This window comes from Schistocerca nitens, chromosome 4 (assembly GCF_023898315.1).
Source record: "Schistocerca nitens isolate TAMUIC-IGC-003100 chromosome 4, iqSchNite1.1, whole genome shotgun sequence".
Lineage (NCBI taxonomy): Eukaryota > Metazoa > Arthropoda > Insecta > Orthoptera > Acrididae > Schistocerca > Schistocerca nitens.
Window position 1 is genome coordinate 597,714,560 of NC_064617.1, and position 12,970 is coordinate 597,727,529.

At 43.8% G+C, this 12,970-nt stretch overlaps 1 protein-coding gene across 1 annotated transcript in view; it reads left to right on the forward strand.

Moving 5' to 3' along the window:
* Positions 1-12,970, forward strand: part of LOC126252836 (venom carboxylesterase-6-like) — a 135,882-nt gene that overhangs the window by 34,231 nt on the left and 88,681 nt on the right. Inside the window, exons 2-3 of the mRNA XM_049953781.1 lie at positions 6,707-6,850; positions 11,950-12,094. Of these exons, the coding sequence (XP_049809738.1) occupies positions 6,707-6,850; positions 11,950-12,094 (289 nt within the window). The remainder of the gene's footprint in view (positions 1-6,706; positions 6,851-11,949; positions 12,095-12,970) is intronic.

Genomic DNA, 12,970 nt, shown 5'->3' on the forward strand with positions numbered 1-12,970 from the left:
AGCACTTCCAGTTCACCAAATATATGCTTGAACACTTGCACTATTAAACAATACTCTATGTCGAAATAAATCGGCGCCAAAAAATTCTTACTCAAACGACGACATAGGTCACCCACAAGTGGGGCTCGCTCGCCACCCACCAGCCAAATCCACCAAGGACTGCCCAACGACTGACTCGCTTATATATGCTCGGATGTCTAACCCCCCCCCCCACCCCCCTTGATTATGCAAGTACCAATCTCACCAGTTAAGGTTACAAATTTTGACACATACATCTCTCAACAGAAATAAGTACACCATCGAAACCGCGCTAAAAAGTACATCTTATTTAGTATTTTACATTAATTTCTAGGATTATTCTATCACCCTCAAATCAAGTTTTATTTTTGCAAAATTTCGCCACTTACCATAAATTTGTTTATTTACTTCTGCGCTGCAAAGTTTTAACATAGAACTGCATATAGCACTGTTTTTAGATGTAATCTATAGCGATCTACACATTTCGCTGATCAAAATCTTCACATCTATAATAAGCTCTTTACGAGCTTAATTATTTATGAGCCTTACCATATGACTACGGCACTCGATCCGCTATGACGAGACGTTTTTAATGAGCGCTTTCTCATCCCTGTAAGTGGTTGTTTACTATTTTTTTTAATCTTTCAGTATTTGTGATATTAAACAATTTCGAAGTTACTATAAGTTTTGTGTCTCGTAACTTAAAATAAAGATCGATCTTTCAGAAGGTGCATATTGCTGACCAGAATCCACTGTCTCATCGCTCTTCACCGTAGGTTACATAGTTTTCTCGTAATGCGCGAAAAACCAAACATTGCCCCAAGCTGCGGGCCACGTGGCCGCCCGTCAGGGGAGGCATCCCGCCGACACGTTGCGAATCTCGCGCTTCCACGAATGGCGCAACATTCTCCTGCACTTGCACGGGATCTGTGGTACTAATTGAAGACTGACAGCTACGACCCACCTGCATTCGTTCATGCTTGATGTCTTCCCTGACGGCGATGTCATGTTTCAGCAGTGTAGCTTTCCGTGTCTCTGAACCAGAACCGTGCAACAGTGGTTCCAGGAACATTATAGAGAACTCAAGTTGATGTCTCAGAGACAAAATTCGACTCATGTAAATCCTATGGAACCCATCTGGGTAGCCATAGGGCGCCATCACCGCGTACGCAAATGAGCGGCCCGTTATTTACGCGAATTACATGACCAGTGCGCAGACATCTAGTGCCACATACCTCCATAAACCTATCAACAAAGTGTATGATACCTGATACTCAGAAACAGTGTTGTATTTCGTTCCAACGACGGAGAGACAAGCTATTCAGGAGGTGGTCGTAATGTTTCGGCTCATCAGTGTCATATGAAGTGGCTCAGCGTGTACTCGTGAAACATCATGATAGAAATTCGCGGTAAGCTGACCAAAGTGCTCTCATTCCCAGATGAAATAATATTGTGGCCGACTAACACAACAGGTGCACCACGTTTTGCCGACAATGCTGCAGCACGTAAACACGTTACGGCGACATTTGAGCCCTTCACAGAGCAACCGCAAATTTTTTCCCTCCCGCTAACGATCAACAGGCAATTAGCACTCTGTTAGCGAGGCGCGATCCCACATACCGGTTCCTTCCACACTGTTGATTATTTGTTCTGCCAGTAGTGTGCGTGCTGTTCTGCCATGTACCTTTCTCATTCACATTGCTCTACAAGGCACGATTTAGTGAATGAGTTAGCGGCTATAGTGTAGTGAGTACAGCATTGCTCTCTCCCCTAGATCGACGACACTAAGTTTGTAGAGTTAAGAAATTTTTGGCTTTTAGTCAAAAGAAATGTTTAACAAAATATCTTTGCAGTTTGATTACCAGTTCTGAATAATTGAGAGCAGCAATGACAAATAGTCTACGTGTTGTGCGTGAGAAAATTTCCGAGGTGTGCAAATTAGGTCAAAGATTGCAACAAGAACAAGTGCCAGTCTGCACTTTCGGCAGATGCCGTAGATGTACGTCAAAACAAAACAGGAAAACGAAATATCACTGCAGAAAGTGCAAAAGATGCATGTTTCTTGACCATATTGAAGTTTTTTGCAGGGACTGTGAATAATTGCGAAATGTGACATAATTGGTAACTGTATAAGTAATTTTTTCTGTCTTCTTCAGAGTTTCTCAACTTAGTTACATAAAGTGATGTATATATTGAGCAAATGTTTAAACGAAATGTTTGAATGTTCTTAGTTTATCAGTTATATGATAAGATGTGGCAGATATTAATTATTTGACCAAAGAGTTGCATAATAGTTGCTTAATGTTTGTTTACTGCCACATTTACTTGTAAACACTCCAAAGACAAAGGAAAATGATTGAAGAGCAGCTCTGTTCTCGTTTGTAATTTTAATACTAGTAAAACTACGTTCCTACAATTGTGTATTGTGTTGGTGTGAGACCTGCTTTATGAAACTTAAGTGACAGACGAAGTGTTAACAGTTTCATGTTGACATCGGTTCACCAATTTCTAATATCTGTGAGGAAACTCCAGATAAAATCATTTTCTATGACTCAGCTATAATCGGTTTCGCTCCACAATGAGAATTTGCAGATGCTATGTGCGACATTTAGTGAACCGGTTGTGATTTGTGCTATAAAATGTAACAGTGTCAAAAATAACCAAACTTTGTACTAAGTCAGTCAGCACCCTCTATAAATGGAAGGTCGTTTCCCCAACCAGAAAAAATTATGCACAGATTGGTCCCCAGTTTTTCAAAAGGAAATGAAGCTCCATGCTACTTTACAGAGCGTAGGGGAATGATGTGGGAGACCCGCACCACCGTACTAGGCGAGGTACTAATGGAGGTGGTTTGCCGTTGCCTTTATCCGACCGTAATGGGGATGAATGATGATGAATAAAACGACATAACAACACCCAGTGATCTCGGGGCAGGCGAAAATCCCTGACCCAACCGGACAGCTGTAAATCCGGAACAAGAACACATGTAGAGCAGCATTTACGACATTTGTGCTGATGATGCTCTAACGGCATCGACCACAGCATGGGCGGAGTGCAGTGTCTGGAGCGCCGGGCGCCCACAGTCCACGACCTGCTGACAGCAGCTCCCGTCGCCTCGTGCCTGCTTTCGTGCCGTCAAGTTCCGCGAGTCGATGGCCATGTCTGACGAGGAAAAAACATCGCAAACTTCGCCTCCTATTTTAAGCAGCAAAAAGCAAGATTTTAGGCCCAGCAATTGATCCTGGGCGGAGATTTGGATCACAATTCTGATAGTGTGCAGTCATGACCTCCGGAATGTACAGCTTCTAAACTTCGCGCGCTGCCTTTGTTTGTGATCCCCTCTGCCCCGCTGCAACTGCCTCATGATCGAACGCGAGGTACCATACAGAGGAGTGGCAACCACAACCGTGCTATTCGCGGAATGTTTAAGGCGAGGGCAGACCGGGGAGGAGGGGAACGTGTCTACGGAGCGTGAGCTGAAACATTTTCTTTTGTCCTTTGACACGAGAAGAGTACATAATATGTCAACATCACAGACATATATGTTCAACACTATGTCTCAAAATCAAGATGAATAAACCTAAGCAACTGACAATTTACACTGAACAGCCTAAGAAATTGGTACACCTGCCCAATATCGTGTAGAGCCCGCGCGAGCACGGCGTGGAATGGACTCGACAAATGTCTGCAGTAGTGCTGGAGAGAACTGACACCATGAACCTTGCAAGGTTGTCCATAAATCCGTATGAGTACGTGGGAGAGGAAAGCTCTTCTGAACAGCACGTTGCATGGCATACCAGATATGCTCAATAATGTTCATGTCTGGGGAGTTTGGTCGGCAGCGGAAGCGTTTAAACTCAGAAAAGTGTTCCTGGAGCCATTCTGTAACAATTCTGGACGTCTGGGTGTCTCTCTGTCCTGCAAGTCCGTCGGAATGCACAGTGGACATGAATGGATGCCTGTGATCAGACACGATGCTTACGTACGTCTCACCTGTCAGAGTCGTATGTGGACGTATCAGGGGACTCATATCATTCCAACTGCGCGCGCCCCACATTATTACAGAACTTGATATACAGACTCCGCGGATTCATGAGGCTGTATCCATACGCCCATCCGGTCGATACAATTTGAAACGAGACTCTCCTACCAGACAACATGTTTTCAGTGATCGACAGGCCAATGTCGGTGTTGACGGATCCAGGCGAGGTGTAAAGTTATATGTCGTGCAGTAATCAAGGGTACACGAGTGGGCCTTCGGCTCCGAAGGCCCATATTGACGATGTTTCGTTGAATGGTTCGTACGTTGATATTATTTGATGGCCCATCATTGTAATCTGCAGCAATTTGCGGAAGGGTTGCACTTCTTCAGTCGTCGTTGGTCCCGTTCTTCCAGGATCTTTTTCCTGCCACAGCGATCTCGGAGATTTGATGTTTTACCGGATTCCTGATATTCACGGTACACTCGTGAAATGGCAGCACGGGAAAATCCCCACTTTATCGTTACCTCGGAAATGCTGTGTCACATCGCTCGTACGCTGACTGTAACACCACGTTCAAACTCACTGAAATATTGTTAACCTGCTATCGTAGCAGCAGTAACCGTTCTAACAATTGCGCCAGACACTTGTTGCCTTAGAAGGGCGTTGCCGACTGCAGCGTCGTCATTTGCCTGCTTACTTAACTCTGTATTTGAATACGCATGCATATACCAGTTTCTTCGGCGCATCAGTCTATTATGAAATGTAGTTAATGTTTTTCGATTTACAAGTTAATCATGTCATTTATGTTGAAGAATAACGCAACTCCTTCATTTCAACTGTGTCATCTTTTCAGTATAAAGAAAAAACGCACAACAACGATGTCATTAATTAAATATCACTATGCTACTTCCTTAATGACACACCCATTCATTTCATTAAATTACACTGCATTTGTGAATCACAACATGAAATTGTTTAAAGCAAAGGAATCTCTGACGCCATCTACTGGTTGGAAAGCGCGCACTATAACACAGTGAACTAAGCAATACCGCTTGTTGGTTCGCCGACATTATGAACACGAAACTCTTACCACTTTCTTAAACTGTATTTGGCATTCGGGCATCAAACGGGTACTTCGCATTCGGGATTTAAACGCCTACATTAGATCGGAGCTATTGACAGACAATTGGCGCGTGCGAAGTTTAATAGCTCTACATTCAGAAGGTTATAACAGCGTATATCAGAATTACTGTCAAAATTCTCGAGCAGTATCGATTTCTGGGGGTGATATCTTACTAGTGTCCTATTTTCTCCTCAGAATATGATGTCAAGTTGGTGGTGAAATGTGTTTGAAATCTTATGGGACTTGACTGCTATGGTCATCAGTCCCTAAGCTTACACACTACTTAACCTAAATTATCCTAAGGACAAACACACACACCCATACCCGAGGGAGGACTCGAACCTCCGCCGGGGTCAGCCGCACAGCCCATGACTGCAGCGCCTGAGACCGCTCGGCCAATCGCGCGCAGCAAGCTGGTGGTGTTTCCTTGTCAGCCAGTAACGTCCTGAAAGCTTCCGTAGTAGCCTGAGGGTTCATGAACATGGAGGAAGGCGGCAGTGGCACACCTTCTCTGTAGTCAACTCCGGACAGCTGTAGTTAAGCGCCCAGGGCCAGCCAATGCTCATGACAGGCAGCTGGGTAATGTGGCTTTCCGTCTGCGTCTCACACAACCACGGGAGTCAGCACCGTACCGCTGACTGCTGACTGACTATCCAGGCACTTGGCAGTCGCACCATAGTCTGAGGTGTGAATGAAAGACTGCTCCGTACCGCTGGCATTGAGTAGAATGTCAACTAGCCAAATGGCGAGTCTCTTGTATATCTACGCATTATTATCGAAGGTCTAGCCAAGTCAGAAAATGTTCGATAGTACACTTCTCGTCTGGTAATGTAAATTGAAGAATATTTAATACGATGAATTCAATTTCCAGGAACTACATTTTTCTTTCAGATATTCTACTCGATGCGGAGTTAAACTCCATTCTTAAGAAAGAAACAGTAATTCTTAGCTCAACATATACTTCACCTTCTCACCCAGCGTTAAACGCAGCTGGACAACAGGCAACTATAAAAGAGTTCAGAATCACTGTACTATACTACTCAGTAAATAGCAATAAAGCTACAATTATGCTCTAATATTGGAGAGCATACTTAATGAGACTTCATACCGTTATTAGGTGACTAAACTAATGACTTCCCTAACCTTTTCTTCTATAAATGAACATTCCTATGCCATACTGAAGAATATTGGTAAAGCCACGGAATTGGTTGCCATACTCTTATTTCTGTTTCTGTCTGATTATCAACATTTCGTAAAGGTTACCATGTGAATGAGTCTGCAGTTCAGAATGTTACGTGTCTTGACAATAGAACTGACGTGGGTTGAGAACAAATATCCAAGTTAAGGTTGGTTACAGAGAACTGAACTAAAATCAACGTCTGTCATCTATCATTCAATTAATACACCCACAGTATTAATGTTGTATTGCTATACTCTTCTCATGTACATGCAAAATCATACTCAGTGCTTGCAGAAGGTAGCTAAAATTTTGTAATAGAGTAGCAGCTGTTGCCATAAGGCACCTAAAGCAAGTCTGGGATTAAGATAGTTGTTAAAGTACGTACTACAATATTTGTTTCAGAACCCTCAGCCTCCGGATTCCTGGATAAGTATTCGCGATGCAACAGTGCCAGGACCACAGTGCACCCAGAATGCATTGTTCGATCCGTCAATTCCTCCAGCTGGAAGCGAGGATTGCCTTTACCTCAATGTCTTCACACCAGAGGTAATGTGTCTCCTAACTGCAGCCACATATGTTAAAAGCCGAAGGGTAAATTGATATTCGCTATTTATCGTACCGTAGAGTACTGTTGTTGCTTTCTTTAATCGTTTTTTGCGGAAAAAACGGGAGAAATCGCATAAATTAACCAGTCTTGATATTCTCAATGTTTCTCGATCATTTCTTATGCGAGTTTTTCTATATCGATGAAACTGAAAAGATTTTGTAATGCACTACCAATAGTAGCATAGCCCCACCAGCTCTAACACTGAAAGTGTTCCTCGAGTTTAAGAAATGTATTACTCTCTGTGACCGAATTTATTGATTGTGTTGAAAAGTAATAATTTATTTGTTCTGATAACTTTTGTTTACTTGAGGCACACAGTACCTAATTGAAGCAAAGAGAGGTTACGGGATATAATAATTGTTTAGATATCATCTATTTGAATGACCTTAAATTGTTCGCTCGTTTCATATTTTAAGCCGGATGGATCATGAACTTTTCGATATAAGACTTTTCGATATAAACTTCTCCTTGCAATGACTAAGGCGTTTTACTTGACAAAGGAGTGATTTTTTTTAGAACTCCAGGTTTACTATTTTAATCCATTACATAATAAAATAAACGAAACTGTTTGATCGGCTATTTGCATTACTAAAATGGGCGAATTTTATTTTAAAACAGAAGTAGCTTGACCGATTCCTGTGATAAAGCTGCAGGCGCAGCCCCATCGTATGAAAATGATAATTGTAGCATTTTCGGAATTATTTCTACAAAGGTTCTCCGTAGTTCGACCCGTTCATCATATTTAGGACTGGATTTAATTTATTATAATGATACCAGAAATTCGACTGCAGCGTTGATCACACACAAACGACTTAGTAAAATTAGCTGCGAATTGTGCACTTCCTAATTATTCTCCTGTACTAACCTCTTCATCACAGTAGCACTTGCAGCCTACGTCCTCAATTATTTGCTGGATGTATCTCAATCTCTGTCTTCCTCTGTCTGTCTGTCTGTATTCCTTTACAGCTTCCTCTAGTACCACAGACGTTATTCCGTGACATCTTAAGAGGTGTCCCACGATCCTATCTCTTCTTCTTGTCAGTGTCTTCCATATATTCCTTTCCTCGCCGATTTTGCGGAGAACCTCCTCATCCCTTACCTTATCAGTCCACTTTAGTTTCTACATTCGTCTGCAGCACCACATTTTAAATGCTTCGATTCCCTTCTTTTCCGGCTTTCTCACAGTCCATACCAAGCTGTGCTCCAATCGTACATTGCCACAAATTTCTTCCTAAATTAAGTTCTATGTCTCATACTAGTTTACTTCTCTTTATCAGGAATACGATTTTTCCACTGTAATCTGCTTTTGATATCCTCCTTGATCCAACCATCATGGGTTATTTTGCGGCCTAGGTAGTACAATTCCTTGACTTAATCTACTTTGTGACCATCAATCTGATTTCTGTTTTTTGCTGTTCTCATTTCGGCTGCTTCTCGTAACTTTCTTCTTCGATTTACTCTCAATTCATATTCAGCACACATTATATTGTTCATTCCATTCAGTACATTCTGTAATTCTCCTTCACGTTCACTGAGGACAGCAATGTCATCAGCGAATTGTACACTGCTGGCCATTAAAATTGCTACACCAAGAAGAAATGCAGATGATAAACGGGTATTCATTGGATAGATATATTATACTAGAACTGACATGTGATTACATTTTCATGCGATTTGGGTGCATAGACCCTGAGAAATAAGTACCCAGAACAACCACCTCTGGCCGTAATAACGGCCTTGATACGCCTGGGCATTGAGTCAAAAAGAACTTGGATGACGTGTACAGGTACGGCTGCTCATGCAGCTTCAACACGATACCACAGTGCATCAAGAGTAGTGACTGGCATATTATGACGAGCCAGTTGCTCGGCCACCATTGACGAGATGTTTTCAGTTGGTGAGAGATCTGGAGAATGTGCTGGCCAGGGCAGCAGTCGAACATTTTCTGTATCCAGAAAGGCCCGTATAGGACATGCAGCATGCGGTAGTGCATTAACCTGCTGAAATGTAGGGTTTTGCAGGGATGGAGTGAAGGGTAGAGCCACGGGTCATAACACATCTGAAATGTAACGTCCACTGTTCAAAGTGCCGTCAATGCGAACAAGATGTGACCGAGACGTGTAACGAATGGCACCCCATACCATCACGCCGGGTGATTACGCCAGTATGGCGATGACGAATACAAGCTTCCAATGTGCGTTCACCGCGATGTCGCCAAACACTGATGCGACCATCATGATGCTGTAAACAGAACCTGGATTCATCCGTAAAAATGATGTTTTGCCATTCGTGCACCCAGGTTCATCGTTGAGTACACCATCGCAGGCGCTCCTGTCTGAGATGCAGCGTCAAGGGAAACCGCAGCCATGGTCTCCGAGCTGTTAGTCCATGCTGCTGCAAACGTCGTCGAACTCTTCGTGGTCATGGTTGTTGTCTTGCAAACGTCCCCATCTGTTGACTCAGGGATCGAGACGTGGCTGCACGATCCGTTACAGCCATGTGGATAAGATGCCTGTCAACTCGACTGCTAGTGATACGAGGCCGTTGGGATCCAGCACGGCGTTCCATATTACCCTCCTGAACCCATCGATACCATATTGTGCTAAGAGTCGTTGGATCTCGACCAACGCGAGTAGCAAATCTGCGATACGATAAACCGCAATCGCGATAGGCTACAATCGGAAACGTGATGGTACGCATTTCTCCTCCTTACACGAAGCATCAAAACAACGTTTCACCAGACAACGCCGGTCAACTGCTGTTTTTGTATGAGAAATCGGTTGGAAACTTTCCTCATGTCAGCACGTTGTAAGTGTCGCCAACGGCGCCAACCTTGTGTGAATGCTCTGAAAAGTTATTCATTTGCATATCACAGCATCTTCTTCATGTCGGTTAAATTTCACTTCTGTAGCACGTCATCTTCGTGGTGTAGCAATTTTAATGGCCAGTAGTGTATCATTGATATCCTTTTGCCTTGAATATGAATTTCACTCTCGAACCTTTCTTTAATTTCCATCAATTATTCTTCGATGTCTAGGTTGAAAAGAATGGGAAGGGGACGGTGGGAGGGGCGGGGAGGTGAGGGAGGGCAGGCAGTCAAGACTACATACCTGTCTTACGCTCTTTTTAATCCGAACACTTCATTGTAGATCTTCCACTCTTATGATTCCCTCTTGGTACATGTTCATATTGTACACAACCCGTCTTTCCCTATAGCTTAAGGGTATTTTTCGCAGGATTTCAAACATCTTGCACCATTTGACATTGTCTGACACTTTGTCGACAAATCCTATGAAGGTGTTTTGATTTTTCTTCGGTCTTGTTTCTATTATCAGACATAACGTCAGAACTATCCTTCTGGTTCGTTTCCCATACTCGAGCCAAACATCTCCTCATCTAACACTTGCTCAGTTCTCTTTTCCATTATTATGCGTACCATTCTCGTCAGCAACTTGGATGCTTGTTCTACTAAGCTGATTTTGCGATAATTCTCTCACTTGTCAGCTCTTGCAGCCTCCGGAATTGTGTGGATGATATTTTTCCGAAAGTCAAATGGTATGCCTCCAGACTCATGCACTGTACACATCAACGTGAGTAGTCATTTTGTTGTCACTTCCCACAGTAATTTTAGAAATTCGGATGGAATGTTGTCTGTCACGCCTTATTTGATTAGAACGCTGCCAAAGTTCTTCTAAATTCTGGTTGTAATATTCGATCCCTATCGCTTCTATATCGACTAGCTCTTCTTCTTCTGTCACTTTATCAGACAAGAATTCGCCCTCACACAGCCCTTTAATGTACTCCCTCCACCTATCTCCTCTATCGTCTGCGCTTAACCGCGTAATTCCCCTTGCACGCTTAATGTTACCACCTCTGCAATTAATTTCACGGAAGGTTGCTTTGACCTTTCTATATGCTGAGTCAGTCCTTCCGACAATCATTTCTTTTTCTGTATCTTCACACTTTTCGTGCTCATTTTTGTACTTGCTTCTTTCATCGATCGACAGAAGTATTTCTCCTGTTACCCATGGGTTCTTCGCAGTGACCTTCGATGTACCTATGTTTCTCTTTCCAACTTCTGTCACAGCCCTTTTTAGAAATGTCCGTTTTTGTTCAGCTGAACTGCCTGCTGAGTTATTCTTCACCGCAGCAGCTAAAGTGTAGAGAACTTGAGACGTATGTCTGTATTCCACAGTACTTCCGTAACCCACTTCCTTGCGCATTGTCTCCTAAACTTCATTCTACTCTTAATTACAACTAAATTGTGGACCGAGTCTATTTCTGCTCCGGGTAGGCCTTACACTCCTGTATCTGATTTAGGAATTTCTGCCTGACCGTCATGTAACCTAACTGAAATCTTTTCGTATCTTCCGGCTTATTCCAAGTATATCTCCTCCTCTTAAGCAGAGTTTTCACTGTTACTAGCTGAAATTTATTTCAGAATTCAATTAGTCTTTCTTCTCTCTCATTCTATTGCCAAGCCCATATTCTCCGGTAACCCTTTCTTCTGCTCCTTCCCTTAAAAGCGCATTCCAGGCCACCATGATTCTTGCATTTCCATCTCCCTTTGCGATACTGAATTACCCGTTCCACATCTTCATATACTTCTCTTCATCTTCAGCTTGCGATGTAATCATGAAACGGTAGTCTCGATGAACCCGATTTTTGAACCTGAGAATTAAATTTTGTTGAGCGCAACGTCTCTTAGGAGCCTCTATATTTCGACCAATAACTTACTGTGTGCAACAAGGGAGTCTTCATTTCTTCATGACACTTGATGTGACAATTCTTTGCGATGTTACAGTGATGGAGGTCTAAGTGATTCTTTTCCGTTGGCTGATGCGCGCGTATTTCGTAAGTCCCCGAAAAATAAAGCAAATTAGGCAAAATGTGCTATACGTTAGTACAATCGGACGTAAGAGCTACGGGACACAAAAATTTCAGATACATTGTCTGCCTGTTTTCGTATCAACATACCACTGTATCGTCGTAATGGCTCTGATACAAAATTCAGTATTAGCATTATCTGTGTTTTCAGGTGAATCCAAGTAGGCGGCTGCCAGTGATGTTCTGGATCCACGGAGGCGGCTGGATCTCAGGAGGCGCCAACTGGGTTGAACCCAATTTTATTCTGGACCACGATGTTGTGATGGTTGCTATTAATTACCGGCTCGGCCCACTGGGTAAGTAGTTTCAAAAGACAACCCCCGCAAAACAGGTTTGCGTTAATGGTTTTTTATGCTGATATTTAACTGCAACTTGTTAACGGTACCCTACGCCGCTAGATATATTGCTTCAGAGCCTTCTTCCCCTTCTCCTCCCCCCTCCCACCCCCAAAGAATTTATCGCGTCTAGTACGGGGTCCGCCTTTACAGAATTCCGCAAATTTTATTTTTTAATCTTTGTAGCCGGATGCCCTTCTTGGTGCCAGAGTCACCAAGGTAACAGAAACGAGGGAAGTAGTGTGCTCCATCTGTCTGTGAACAGTGTAAACTACACTCCTGGAAATGGAAAAAAGAACACATTGACACCGGTGTGTCAGACCCACCACACTTGCTCCGGACACTGCGACAGGGCTGTACAAGCAATGATCACACGCACGGCACAGCGGACACACCAGGAACCGCGGTGTTGGCCGTCGAATGGCGCTAGCTGCGCAGCATTTGTGCACCGCCGCCGTCAGTGTCAGCCAGTTTGCCGTGGCATACGGAGCTCCATCGCAGTCTTTAACACTGGTAGCATGCCGCGACAGCGTGGACGTGAACCGTATGTGCAGTTGACGGACTTTGAGCGAGGGCGTATAGTGGGTATGCGGGAGGCCGGGTGGACGTACCGCCGAATTGCTCAACACGTGGGGCGTGAGGTCTCCACAGTACATCGATGTTGTCGCCAGTGGTCGGCGGAAGGTGCACGTGCCCGTCGACCTGGGACCGGACCGCAGCGACGCACGGATGCACGCCAAGACCGTAGGATCCTACGCAGTGCCGTAGGGGACCGCACCGCCACTTCCCAGCAAATTAGGGACACTGTTGCTCCTGGGGTATCGGCGAGGACCATTC